This window comes from Chiloscyllium plagiosum, chromosome 7, assembly GCF_004010195.1.
Source record: "Chiloscyllium plagiosum isolate BGI_BamShark_2017 chromosome 7, ASM401019v2, whole genome shotgun sequence".
Classification (NCBI taxonomy): Eukaryota; Metazoa; Chordata; class Chondrichthyes; order Orectolobiformes; family Hemiscylliidae; genus Chiloscyllium; species Chiloscyllium plagiosum.
Window position 1 is genome coordinate 23,593,305 of NC_057716.1, and position 14,979 is coordinate 23,608,283.

General features: G+C 44.4%; 1 protein-coding gene across 2 annotated transcripts in view; it reads left to right on the forward strand.

Moving 5' to 3' along the window:
* The window catches only part of LOC122551410 (putative methyltransferase DDB_G0268948), a 67,355-nt gene that overhangs the window by 30,911 nt on the left and 21,465 nt on the right, over window positions 1-14,979 (forward strand). Inside the window, exons 2-4 of one of the 2 annotated variants that reach the window (XM_043693253.1) lie at window positions 290-442; window positions 6,639-6,799; window positions 10,823-11,036. In XM_043693253.1, coding sequence (XP_043549188.1) covers window positions 332-442; window positions 6,639-6,799; window positions 10,823-11,036 — 486 coding nt within the window. In that variant the 5' untranslated portion in view covers window positions 290-331. The remainder of the gene's footprint in view (window positions 1-289; window positions 443-6,638; window positions 6,800-10,822; window positions 11,037-14,979) is intronic. The other variant, XM_043693254.1, reaches the window with a different exon arrangement.

The following is a 14,979-nucleotide window of genomic DNA, read 5'->3' on the forward strand; positions in this document are numbered from 1 at the left end:
TCACTGTCTTCGTTCCCCCATCACCACTTCCCTCTGCTTTTACTGTCCCCCTCCCCCACATCACTGTTTCGCTCTCACCAGCACCGTCACATAAACCTGTAATAAATAGTCATGCTTGTTAAGCACAGAAACCTGGTTTGTTTTCCTGTCAAGTACTTTTAAAACATCTTTCACTTCTATGACAATTCCGAGAATAGTGGGATTTGATTTCCAGCATGCTATCCTTTTGGCATGCCTTTCTGGAAGTGTTTATATAAATAAATTTCCTCTAATGTTGTTAAAATGTCAGTGAGCAGGTGACAGAGGTGTAGTCATTCTTGAGACACCAACAATGACGCAATACTTTTTCGAGAAGCCGGGACATGCTGCCCTATATCAAAAATACAGACTTCCTTCACCCAATGAAATCAACGACCTCATCCTCAACTACCTGCAGACAAAGGTGAGTAAGTGGCTGAAATAAAACTCTTCACTTTCCAGGGAGGAATTGGATACAGTTTCAGGAAACCCAGAAGCAATCTCAGTCTGTCTGTCATGACAGCAACCTGCAACCAGATCCGGTTTTTATCACTCGTGGGGCGTGGGTGTCGCTGGCTGGCCCAGCATTTATTGTCTGTCCCTAGTTGCCCTTGAGAAGGTGGTGAGCTGCCTTCTTGAACCCCTGCAGCCCATGTGTTGTGGGTTGATCCTGAGGGATGGAATTCCAGGATTTGTGACAGTGAAGGAATATTTCCAAGGTACAAGATGGTGACTGGCTAGGAGGGGATCTTACACGTGGTGGTGTTCCCATGTATCTGCTGCCCTTGTCCTTCTAGATGGAAGTGGTCATGGGTTTGGAAGCTACTGCCTGAGGATCTTTGGCGAATTTCTGTGGTCCATCTACTAGATAGTACGCACTGCTGGCAAAGAGCATCAGTGATGGAGAGAGAGGGGATTTTGTGGATATAGCACCTTGTCCTTCTAAATGGATGTGGTCTTGGCTTTGGAAGGTTCTGTCTGAAGACCTTTGGTGAATTTCTGCAGTTATGCGGCTCAGAGAGAACATTGCTTGAATGCTAAACAGGAAAAGCAGGAAAACATAGACAGGTGTGAAGTGATTTCACGAATAACAAATCAGGTCAGAATTCTGTGGTTCTGCCACATCCATTCATGAGTAGGAGGGAACAATTACACAATCGACTGGCATAGAAAGCTACACAAACATCCCCAGTCTCAGTAATGGGGAGATTCCAGCACATCAGTGCAAAAGAGAAGGTTGAAGCATTGCAAGCGTCTTTGGTTACAAATGCTAGTGGATGATCTGCCTTGACCTCCAGTCTTCAGGTGGCATAGGTACTAGAAATGGTGTGTTTCTTTAAGGTTAAGGGAAATGCCCAAAGCTTGGAAAATCTTTTTCATTTCAGCTTGACCGGTCATAGAGTCATTGAGGTCTACAGCCTGGAAACAGGCCCTTTGGCCCAACTTGGCCATGCTGCCCAGTTTTCACAATTAAATGAATTGCATTTGCCTTCTTTTGATCCATGTCCCTCTGTACTTATTCCATCCATGTACCTGTCTAAATGTTTCTTAAACGATGAAATTGTATTCGCCTCCACCATGACCTCTGGCAATCCATTCCAGGCACTCACCAACCTCCATGAACAAAATTACCCCGCTGGACTCTTTTGTATCTCTCCCCTTTCACCTTAAACCTATGCCTTCCGGTTTTAGACTCCCCTACAATGGGGAAAAGTATTGGCTATCTATCTTGTAAATGCCTCCCATGATTTTGTAGATCTCCATAAGGTCACCTACTCATTGTCCAACGCTCCAGGGAAAAAAATCCCAGCCTATCTAGTCTCCCCTTATAACTCAAACCTTCCAGTTGAGGTAGCATCCTAGGAAATCTTTTCTGTACTCTTCTAGTTTAATATTATCCTTTCTATAGTGCAGTGACCAGAACTGTACACAGTACTCCAAATGTGGCCCCACGCGTGTCTTATACCACTATAACAAGATGTCCCAACTTCTATAATTAATGCTCTGACTGATGAAAGCAAGCATACCGAAAGCCTTTTTCACCCCCTCATCTACCTCATTTTCAAGGAGCTATGAACCTGTACCTCTAGATCTCTTTGTTCTGTAACATTCCTCAGAGCCCTACCATTGACTGTGTAAGCCCTCCCCTGGTTTCACCCACCAAACTGCATTGATATAAATTAAACTGTACTTGTCATTCCTCATCCCACTGGCCCAGTTGATCAACATCTCGCTGCATTCCCAGATAACCTTCTTCACTGTCCACTGTACCATCAAACTTGACGTCATCCACGTTGCAGAAGTTGTGGCTGAAACTGTATGTGCAAAACATGTTCCTCAACAAAGGATATAGTGTAGAACTACTAAGAAAGAGCTTATCTCAGTATTTGGAGTTTTGTTTTAAAGTGCCAGATCAGAAGTAAAATTTGAAATTGCTGGAGATCTGGCAACATCTGTGAAAAGAATGCAGAGTTAACATTTCAGGTCCACTGACCGTTCTTATTGTAACTGTTGGTATATATCGTTGGATGAGGTGGGGGACGGAGAAGGAGTAAGCCATAGGCAGAGCTTGAACCCCATACAGAGAGAACAACGTTTGGGAAAATAAAGGAATGGGTAGAGGTCAGCCTGGGGGAAGCAACAGCTGCTAATGGAGACCGTTAGTGGCTGACAATGGAGTGTTTGCAGTAGCAGCCCGCGTGACAACAAGGCCCAGTGTGTGGGCTTGGGGAGGGACATGGATGAAGATGCTCAGGCTGTAAAATCATTGAACTCAATATGGAGTCCAAAATGCTGCCGGGAAACCCAGATATTGTTCAGGGAGTGTTGGCCAGGGAGTGGTGTGTTGAAATCAGAAGGGTTTTCAGAAACCAGATCAATAATTATTTGGTTGAAACCCTGAAGGGGTTACTTGAAGTTGAGAAAGTTTTATGAAGGCTGAAGGAACAGGCTAATAGATTCTCAAAGTGTGGATTTAAAGCCACAGTTACATTAAGCCTGATTGATGTGATAGAGAGGGGAATTGGTGTTGGTTTTGTAAATGAGTGCTGTTGTGATGAATGGGATTATATTTTTGTTGTGGATTGTTAGAAGAACATCTGGTTCACTGGTGTCCTTTAGGGAAGGAAACAGCTGTCTTTATGTGGTCTGGCCTCCGTGTGATTCCAGACTCACAGCAATACAATTAACTGCTCTCTGGGTGATTAGGGATTGGTAATATATGCTGATGTGGTCAGCGTCACTCTCATCCCATGAATGAATTTTTTTAAAAAACCAGGACAAAGCAGCTGACTTGATTTTCAGCTCATTCACAACCTTCAACCTTCACCCCAAACAGAGTAGCAGCGCTGTGTATCATCACTGCACTGCAGCAACTCAGTAAGCACCCTCCAAGTCCACTTACTCTAACACGTATAAGGGCTAGGGCAGTAGTTACGTAGGAACACCACCACCTTCAGGCTCCTCTCGAAGCCACACGCTATCATGACTATTGCTGGGTCAGAATCCTGGAACTCCATCCTGTATCTACACCTCAAGGACTGCAGCAGTTCAGGAAGGCAGCTTGGGCTAGTTGGGATGGGCAATAAATACCGACGTTGTCAGTGATGCTGAAATCCCAAGAAAGGTGTTATTGTTGTACTCCCAGTTTTGGATAGGATTCTCATTTCCATGCCCGAAGGTGAGAGGTTCACAATGTCGTGTTGATTTGAGTTTACAACCAAGCACAGCACCCAAGGAATGCTGCCCTGTCAGAAATGCTGATTGGCAGACAATGAGGCCTGACTATTTCCTGCTTTGAAAGAAATTTTGGAAAAAGAGTTTCACTCAGTGTTACAGAAATTATTTGAAACAATAATTGTCCGGTGTCATTACTAACAGCTGCATTGAAATGTGTTCTGTAAACTTCCCAACCCATTCACCACCTGCTGTGGCCACTGCCATTTTAAAAGGGATTTCTGTGAGGTGGCCAGAGTACTTGCCTGTTTCAGGCAGGACCACATTAGTTGTCGAACTTTGCTCCTGTGATATAGTTAGGACCCCAATTGCAATTTTAAAGGATATGTGGGTTGGTGTGGTGTTCTTGTGCTGCCTCCAGACTTTGAAAAACGTTTTGCAGAGTCCCTGGAAAAGGGAATCACTCTGACACTTATCAAAGAATGGTTCCCAAAACCTTTTCAATGTTGCCAGTGTTGTGCAGGCAGAAGGAGGGTGCTTAGGAGAAAGAGCTGTGGGGCTTGTCTGCGGTTCCTCCTCTGGCACTGGCACAGTGAGTCCGGCACTGCCCTGTCTCCATATGAAGAAAGGGCACGTGAAGTAGGGTCTGATTTCCCAGCATCCTTCAGTGCTGATGGGCAATTCCTGGGGTGATGGAGATGCTCCACCTGGCTTTCCACGGAGGCAGACAAACGGTCGCAGTATTTACTACATCGCTGCAGCTTCTGGGCAATAAGGGCCATTGCCTCCCACATTCTTGTCTGCTTCTGCTGGCTCTCCCTATGCATGTGGATGAAATCTCTGGTTGCTGACACCACAGGTTCCTGTCCAGCTCGGGGATGAGCAGCTCCCTGCTCTCTGGCAGCCCTCCGAGTGCCAGCGGACTGGGACCATTCCTCCCTCGGCCAGCTATGGAGCTGTCACACTGAGTGTGCTTCCACGTTCTTGAACACAAACATTCCCATCGAGGTGTCAGTGTTTGAGCTGCTGCGAGGAATCCTCGAGGCGTCGAGGATGAAGCTTCTGGGGGCGGGTGAGGGGTGCGGTGTTTCTGTGCTGACTTTATGAACCTCCTGCTGGACAAAGGGAGAGAGAGACACAGTATTGCAGTGGGTGGTTAGGCGAGGCAATGGCCGCAGTGCTATTATCACTGGACTGTTAATGCAGAGATGGAAATGTGTTGCTGGAAAAGCGCAGCAGGTCAGGCAGCATCTAGGGAACAGGAGAATCGACGTTTCGGGCATTAGCCCTTCTTCATCCTGTTAATGCAGAGACCCAGGGGTAATGTTCCAGGGACTTAGGTTTGAATCCTGCGAGCAGCAGATGATGGGAGCTGAATTCAATAAAAATCTGGAATTAAAATTCTCATCATGACCATAAAACCATTGTCAGTTGTCGGGAAAAAAGCACATCTGGTTCACTTTAGGGAAGGAAATTGCAATCCTAATTTATTGCAGCGTACATGTGACTCCAGACCCATAGCAATGTGGTTGACGTTTAACTATCCTCTGGGCAATTAGGGATGGACAATAAATGCTGGCCCAACCAGTGAAGCCCTCATCCCATAAATGAATAAAAAAAGGTTCAAAGTGGTGTGCAATGTATAAGACTTGAAGCATGATTAATAGGAGAGTGGCCGTGAAGTGCAGAGTGGTACATACCTGGATGTTTCTGCATCTCCCCAGGAGTAGTCTGTTTTCTCCTGTGAGGGCAAGCATTCTCTCCTTGTTGGGGCTAATGTCAGACAATCTACACCCCCATATGGCCTCTCTCTCCCCCGGTGTGGGTTGTCCTCTCCTCTGAGGTGTTTCAAAGGACTGTGGAGACAGTGCGAAGGGCAGACAGGGTTAGTGCTGTGAGGGGGTGGGTTGAGGCAGGCAAAACAAGAGCAAGTGAGGGATGCATTCAGAAGAGTGGCAGAGTACAAGCCTTAGCGGGAGGTGGATGCATTTCCCGAGACAGAGTGAGTGTGAGACAGTTAAGAGCAGAGTGTGGCACTTACCCTGATGGAGTGAAGGTGGTGTTGACCTACTACACGTGGAATCAGTGCACACACAGGTGGCAATCTCAGACCAGGCTGGCAGTGTAAGGTGACATGGCCTGTTTTACTGCTCCTTTAGGAAGAGGGCACCTCTCCTTTTCACTACCCAACTCCCAGTTCCCTGTCAAAGAATCACAATGCCATTTTTACTTCCTTCATCATGTTCAGGCTCTGTCTTTGACCAAGCAGGGCGTCATTGGAATCTGGGTGCACAGTGACTGCTTGTAGATGTCAAAGGCTCCAAGAATGCCAGCCTTTCAGTGGATGTCTATTGTGTGGCAAGTTGTTGTGGACAATGGTGCATGCTGAGGTGGGGCAGAAATTGGATAAAAGAGATGTTATAAGATATGGCGACAAAACCCACTAGGGCCTAATGGCAGATTTCCTCCTACACAATCTGAACTAAATCAAAAAAGTGCAAGTGTCAGCCCACAATCCTTTTCTTTAATGTGTTTTTTTTCCCTTCCTAGATGTCTTTATAATTTGTCTCCTAGTTACATAATTTCAACGATGGGGCACCACAATTTATGTTTGGCCAATGGTCAAGAGCATTCAAGTGGACAATGAAGAGTCTGTGTGCTTTCTGTTTGGCTGTGTGTACAGTACGGAACCAGTGAGGGGCTGGGGCAATTTAAGGTCATGTGATGCAATCTCCTGGAAATTGACCAACTGGAGATGGCAACCTGAGCGCTTGCCTTCCCCTCGCTATTGGTTTGATTTGTTGATCTGTGAACCAGTTTAAATGTGCACTGTCTTTGCTGGGCAACTGTCAATAATTGAACATGGAGTTACTAAGTGTGGATGTTTCTCAGTAAGGGGGGGGGATGAAGTATGTGTTTAACTAAAAATGTGGTCCTGTTTTCAGAAAGGGAAGCCATTCACCCTGGCAGTGGATGTTGGATGTGGTTCAGGTCAAAGCACCAGGGGATTGACTTCTTACTTTGAAGAAGTGGTTGGGATTGATATAAGTGAAGCTCAAATTGAAGAGGCGAAGAAGATGGAAAGATCTGATAATGTCTCTTACAGGTAACCATAGTCATCTCAAGCTTTTTCACAGACTGCAACAATTAAAGAGAGTCTTGCCCATTTTGTTGAGAGAGATTAATTTTATTTTAGAAAGATTGATCACACTTAGAGGGATCTAGCCCAATAAAGTTGATAGCCATAGGATTGCTCGATGGATTTTAATATAACTAAAATGCCTTTTTGGATTGCCTTTATAGCTGGGCGGCACAGTGGCTCAGTGGTTAGCACTGCTGCCTCACAGTGCCAGAGACCCGGGTTCAATTTCTGCCTTGGGCAACTATCTGTGTGGAGTTTGCACATTCTCCCCATGTCTGAGTGGGTTTCCTCCGGGTGCTCTGGTTTCCTCCCACAGTCCCAAGATGTGCAGGTCAGGTGAATTGGCCATGCTAAATTGCCTGTAGTATTAGGTGGATTAGTCAGCGGTAAATATAAGGTGGTGGGTTGCTCGTCAGAGGGTCGGTGTGGACTTGTTGGGCCGAAGGGCCTGTTTTCCCACTGCAGGGAATCTAATCTAAAAAAGCTGAATGGGCTAGGCCTGTATCCTCTAGAGTTTAGAAGAGTCAGAAGTAACTGAACTGAAACGTATAAGATCCTGAAGGGATTTGACTGACTGGATGTTGAAAGAATATTTCCCCTTGCAGGAGCATCTAGAGCTAAAGGTCATAATTTATAAGGGGATGTCTACTCAAAATAGATAAGGAAACATTTCTTCTCTCAAAGCTTTGAGTCTTTGGAATTCAGTCCCTCAAAAGTCAGTGGATATGGAATCTTTAGATATTTTTAAGACAGAGGTAGAAAGATTCTTGATTACGAAAGGGATAAAAGATTATCAGGGATGTGCAGGAATGTAGCAGTGAGGTTAAAATCAGGTCAGCCATCATCTTATTGAATGCAGAACAGGTTTGAAGGGCCCGGGTGGCCGACTCTTGTTGCTTGTTTGTATGTAAATGAAAGGTAACAGGAAATGTGGATATTGGATACAGATATGCCAAGATATCATTAGCAAAGATGAAAAAGGATTGGATGTGATTATTGATCATGAGCTCAAGTTATCTAATCAGAATGCTACTATTATCAGCAGTCCAGCACCATTCTTCATATTGAGGTAATTTCATTATAAATTCAATAATAATCCGTATAATTTATTGATACAGCCACCATCAGAACATGAAAAATGATGGACTGAACAAAACTCACTGGGCTTTTATTTAGTAATTCACAGGATGTGGGCATTGCTGGCTACGTCCATTTGGTCTGTCTCACACAACTGAAAGGCCTTGTCTATCACGATATAATTGCTCCTTGCCCCATTCAAATCCATGTGATCTTCTGGAGGAGGCGAGACACGAGATAAACCCACACCAAATGGGGGGAAAATCAAACAATTTCCTTTGTGATGTCTTTCAGCTGGTTGGAATGACTTGTGCTGTCTCTTCAAGCAGAGGCTTGTTGAACCACACACTAAACAGGCATCAACGAAGCCACCCATTGGACTTAGCCTGAAATCAACACCCTATGGATGGAGATCCCACCAATCAGAGGCTCTTGCGTTTAACAGCACCTCAGAGGAGCCCGTGGCTGCTGGCAAAACAGCACCCTGAAGTCCCAGAATCCTTGGAGGTTTTGAGGCTGAGGTAGCTGATTTGTGATGGGCGAGGTGAGGTAGTTCTCTGGTTGGTGATCAAGGTGAGATAGGGGCAAGAGGGTCAGAAGCAAAGGCAGGTGGTGACACATATTGGGCAAGCCCCTGCCCTGTGTTTAATCCTACAACTTGAGGTGACAAGCTGCCTGAACAGACTTGCTGTGTTATGTGTATGGGGTAGAACTCCAATAAGTCTCCCAAAGTACTGCTGCATATGGACCTTTCTGCAGGAATCTTTATGCACAGCTTTATCTCTGCCCACGTTCTCCCATGACTATGTTGGAATTTCTGCACCCCAATAGTTTTATTGTGTAATCACGTGACACTAATGTCAACAATACCCGTGATGCTGGCATCAATCTGGATGTGTTGCTTGGTGTCCCAGTTTTCCGATTCCCTGAGGTCCCTGTTCTTTATCCTGACTCTCATTATATATTTACTCTTGCCTGCAACTGGCCACCTTAGACACCTCAAATGGCGATAAGGCGAGAAGGTCAATCAGAAGAGGGAAGACCAAATGGTTTAGATACACCACCGGCCCATCGAATATTAAGTGCTCTTTCTGTTCCCAAGTCCACCATCTCTGGGAATGGAGGATATCTGGAGCAAAAGGCTCTCGCTATCAGAAAACACTAGAGCAAGTGGAAGTGATTAACTTTAAACAAAGATGGTTAAAAGGAAAACTGATTGAAGTGTTTGAAATTTTCAAGGATGCAGTAAGTTAGGCAATTAACTATCTCTATTTGTCCATGAGTGAACAACTTAGTCATTTAATTGAAGATCATTTAATTGAGGAAAACAAAGTAAGATTTAAACACAGAGTAATTATGTCATGCATAGGACTGAGAGATTGGGTCTGTTTTTGACCAAAACAAAGCTAAGGGGTGACCTAAAATTATGAAATTATGAAAGGGTTTGGTTAGAGTGGATGCAGAGAAAATGTTCCCTCTGGTGAGGGAGAACATCAATATAAGATAATCACCAAACAATCCAACAGGGAATTCAGAAGAAATTATTTTTCTTATTATCCAGAAGCAGTATCACACACAACTGAACATTTCTTGTTCCACTGTGATTTGTTTTCTTACATTATCAGTAGATCACCGGCCCATCAAATATTAAGTGCTCTTTCTGTTCCCAAGTCCACCATCTCTGCGAGGCAACAGTGGTTAGCACTGTTGCCTCGCAGCGCCAGAGACCCGGGTTCAATTCCCGCCTCAGGCGACTGTCTGTGTGGAGTTTGCACATTCTCCCCGTGTCTGCGTGGGTTTCCTCCGGGTGCTCCGGTTTCCTCTCACAGTCCAAAGATGTGCAGGGCCAGGTGAATTGGCCATGCTAAATTGCCCGTAGTGTTAGGTAAGGGGTAAATGTAGGGGTATGGGTGGGTTCGCTTCGGCGGGTCGGTGTGGACTTGTTGGGCTGAAGGGCCTGTTTCCACACTGTAATGTAATCTAATCTAATCTAATCACCCATGTTAATGATTGAATAATTTATGTGCAAAGCCCATTAAGGGTAAAACGGCAAACCATAAAAGGTGAGCAAGAAGGAGAGGGAGTTAAATCAAAGTGATTTGGGAGGGGAGATAAAGCACTGTACCCCCTCTGGTGTCCACCTCTCTCTAAAGGTATCGAGAGTATTGGTGGAAAAGGTCAAGGCACCTTAGTTGTATTTTGTCATCAGAGACAGACAACTGGTGACAGTTTAACCTGAGCTTCACCACTTCTCAGGTGAGGGTGAGAGTCCTCAGCTGGCACAGGAATTGAAGCCACGGTATTAACATCATTCTACATTACAAACTAGTCATGCAGCCAACTGAGCTAACCAACCTCTAAGCTAAAAAGTGTCTTGACTCAAAGAGTGATGAGAATGTGGTACTCACTATCATAGGGAGTAGTTGAAATGAATGGTATCGATGCATTTAACTGGATAAATATTTGAGCCATAAGGGAGCAAAGAGTTGCAATGGTAGATTCAGATGAGAGAAGATGGGAGGAGCCTCAAGTAGGGCATAAAGATCTGTTCTAAATGGCCTGTTTCTCTGACATATATCTTATTTTAACATAAAGAATGGTGAGTTCAGAATCCTTAGTCTCTTTTATATTTGAAGTGAATTAATATTTTCTATGGGCGGAAAAGTCAAATATTAACAGGAGACCAGTTTGAGGGCACTTTTAGAGTCCACACAAACACAATGGGCTGAACAACCTTCGTCTGTGCCATAAAAGTCTCTCTGGGTTTGTGCTGTCAGACCTTCCTATCGTCTGTTTTTCTTTATCAGCGAAGAATTAACTCCTGGCGTGTGTGATATACCCAGGACATCCATTAAACATCTACAGAGTTTGAAGCTCTTGTATTCATGTGTTTGTCGATTCACTCCACAGACAGGGCCTGGCGGAGGAGCTGGGGTTCCAGGACGGTTCTGTCGACCTGGTAACAGTGGGAGCTGCAGCACAGTGGTTTGACTTGGAGAAGTTCATGAAGGAAATTGACAGGGTTTTAAAACCCAAAGGCTGCCTGGCTCTCTATTGCTATACAGTTCCCTGTATACTGAATTTCGATGATTGCTCTGAAACCCTGACCCAGATTATCCAAGACGTAAGTAGTCTGAAAGAAAGACTTGCCTTCATACAGCAACTTTCACATCCCAAAGCACCAATGCCAATGAATTGTAGTCACTGTTGGAAAATGGCAGCCAATTTGTACACAGCACACACAAATAACATTGTGGTATTGAGCAAATAATCTCTCTAAGTGCTGCTTCGGGAAGGAATAGTGACCAGACCACTAAGAGGGAGTCACCAGGTGATCTTCAAGGGAAATTTCTCAATCAGTTCCAGTTTTTCACACAATGTCCCAGTATCCTGACAGCTTAATTCCAAATTTCTCAACTGTCCCAGTTTTTAGATTCCCTGACGTCCCTATCCTTTACCCCGACTCTCATAGTCTCTTGACAGTTGCCCCCACCCATATATAAGGCACCTTGTGCTGTGCTCTAATCTGGGATTCAGAATTATGGAGAGGGCATGAACAATAAGTGAATCCTTCCTGGCTGTATTCCCTCGACTTTGCAAGAACACTTTCGCAGCCTTTCCCTTCAAAGGAAGCTGAGGTAAGGGACTGTCCTGCTGTCTTTCAAATGGTGAGTGTATAAGTCCATAAGACTTAGGAGTAAATACAGCCCATTCAGTCCATGGATGTGGCTCTGGTATTCAATGAGATCATGGCTGATATATGGCTGATGTTCAGGGTCTAGCAGCACCTAGAGCTACACGGCCAGTCATTTCACTCTGGATCCAGAACAAATACAAGGAAGATGAGGGGAGGATTTGGTAAGCAGGGAGGAGAGAGGGGGAAAGGATTGATTCGTAGGATAAACTGAGGGTAATTTACCCACATGGTCATCTATAAATTAATTCCGTGAGCAGTAGGGAGGGGATCAATCTCTGGTTGATGACTGAAGATTGACTGGATGACTGTCAACTGCAAGCTGCACTTAATGAGGTAGTCAGATACCATACACCTGCAAACTGTCGATCAGCACCAGGAAAGGTGACAGACAAGTTTGGTTAGCCATGCCAAGTTTAACCAAACTTCTCATCGAAAGAGCCTGTACTTTCCTCTGAGCACAAAGACAGCTTCACATCCCTCAGGTACTGTTGTTAATTGAAAATCCAGCTTCTAACTGAAAGTGACTATTGTTAGACACTAGCGTGCAAATGAAAATAAACAAGACTTTGGAATGGAGCTTATTGTTAGGCTTGTCACTGTGCAATGTTATGGACCAGACCAAAACCCCTCAAAGCATAGCAAGGAGATAGTCTAGACCCGACCTTTTATCTTATTTAAAGGCAAATGTAAGGCATTGTGTTCTAGATGTGATTCAATTGGTCCATCTGCTAGACTTTAAGCAAAACGCACTTCATTATTATGCTATAGTTAAAATCCAAACAAAATGAGAAAAATTGGCATAGTTTTAAAACTCTATTAAAAGACTCAATAAAATAATATAATATTTAACTACTGCTCATCAACTGTTCCAAAATAGCAACATACCATAAACACACCCTTGGCAAAGGCCAATTCAGCAAAACAGATTTCCCTCACTTGCTATCTCCTTCAGCCCATGAATGAACATCAAAAGAATGGATCTAGCAGCAGAGAAAGAACTCAAACTTTTGTAGCAGCATAGAGAGAGAGAGAGAGAGAGAGAGAGAGAGCGGCATGTACCAGCGCCAACTCCAAAACCCTAACTTCAACAACTGAAAGCTGAATTAAAATCTTAGGTCTGTGTGAGCCTGAGTCCACCCACTCATGCTTCTTTTGTTTAATTAGGAAAAAAAACCCTTTACCCTGCTTTCTATGTGCCAAACACCTCAGCACCAGGTGGGAGTGTTGTAGAACAGAGAAACCTTTGGGTTCAGGTACATCATTCTTTGAGGTTTGCATCACATATAGATGGGGGTTAAAAAGGTGTTTAGCATGTTTGCCTTCATTGCACAGTCCTTTGAGTATAGAAGTTGGGAAGTCATGTTGAGGTTGTATAGGACATTGGTAACGTCTCTTATAGAGTACTGTGTCCAGTTCTGGCTGTGCTGTTACAGGAAGGTTATTGTTGGGCTGGACAGGGTTCAGAAAAGATTTACCAGGATCTTGCTGGGTATGGAAGGCTTGCATTATAAAGAAAGGCTGGATAGGCTGGAACCTTTATCACTAGACCATAGGAGATTGAGAGGTGACCTTAAGGGTTTATAAAATCATGAGGGGTTTGGATAGGGTTAACGGTAGATGTCTTTAATCTAGGATAGGGGATGTCAAGACTAGGGGCATATTTTTAAGGTTAGAGGAGAGAGATTGAAAAAAGACATGAGAGATAAATGTTTAACACAGAGGGTGGTTCGCGTGTAGAATGAACTTCCTGAGGAAGTGGTGGATATGGGTACCGTTATAACGTTTAAAAGAAACTTAGATAAGTACATGAATAGGAAAGGTGTTGAGGGTTATGAGCCAGGAGCAGGCAGGTGGGACTAGTTTAGTTTGGGATTATTTTCAGCACGGACTGGTTGGATCGAAGGGTCTGTTTTCATGCTGTATTACTCTGTGCTAACATCCATCTTCAAAAGAGACAGGACAGAACAAATCCTTCTTAAAGGCACATAATGTCACAATTGTACAATTGAGAATTATTTGGAAGAATTCCCATCAGTGAGTGTTTGATACGATATAACTGAGGGATAGTTTAATGACTATCTAAGTCAGATGTTCTTGACCAATTTTGAGTAAGACATAGGATAAATGCCCACCAACACGACAATGATTCCTCCATTGAATTCATTCCCCAAGGGGATGCAAACTTGAGGGATACTATCAGACATGGTATGATTGCTTTAGAAGACTTTTGCAATTTCACAGAAGTAGCAAAGGATAACATTGGAGTTTTCTGCTGCTTGTGTTAATAGAAACATACAAGATAATCAGAGGGTTAGATAGGGTAGACAGGGAGATCCTTTTTCCAAGTATGGGGACGGCAAACACGAGGGGACACAACTTTAAAGTGAAGGGAGATAGGTATAAGAAGATGTCAGAAGTGGTTTCTTTACTCAGAGAGTAGTAAGGGTATGGAATGCTTTGCCTGCAACGGTAGTGGATTCGCCAAGTTTAAGTGCATTTGAGTCGTTATTGGACAGGCATATGGATGTAAATGGAATAACGTAGGTGGATGGGCTTCAGATTAGTATGACAGGGCGGTGCAACATCGAGGGCCGAAGGGCCTGTACTGCACTGTAATGTTCCATGTTCTATGTGCAGGTGAAATCAGGCACATAGTTCATTCTTAACTCTGAAAATGATATTTCCTGATCAAGGAGAATCGAATCCTACTGAGGCTGTACTGTGGTCAGTGTCAGCCTTGGTACAAGTTGCTAATTATGATAAACGGATCCTGGATGAGGGCATAGAACATAGAAAAGTACAGCACAGAACAGGCCCTTTGGCCCACGATGTAGTGCTGAGGTTTAATCCTAATGTAAAATATAATAACTTAACCCACGCACTCCTCAACTCACTGCTCTCTATGTGCCTGTCCAGCAGTCGCTTAAATGTCCCCAATGACTCTGCTTCCACCATCACCTCTGGCAATGCATTCCATGCATTCGTAACTCTCTCCATGAAGAACCTACCTCTGATGTCTCCTTTGTACCTTTCCCCTAATTTCTTAAAACCAAGACTGGAGCTGGAGTTGGATGAACTGAGGATTATTCGAGAGGCTGAGAGGGTGATAGATAGAAACTACAGGGACATAGTTACGCCAGAGAACAGAGGTAGCTGGGTAACAGTTAGAGGTGGGAAGAGGAGGAAGCAGGCAGTGCAGGGATCCCCTGTGGTCGTGCCCCTCAACAATAAGTATACCGCTTTAGATACTGTTGGGGGGGGCGGCCTAGCAGGGGTAAGCTGCAGTGACCGGGTCTCTGGCACGAGGTCCGGCTCTGAGGCTCAGAAGGGAAAGGGGGAGAGGAGGAGAGCGCTAGTTATAGGAGACTCT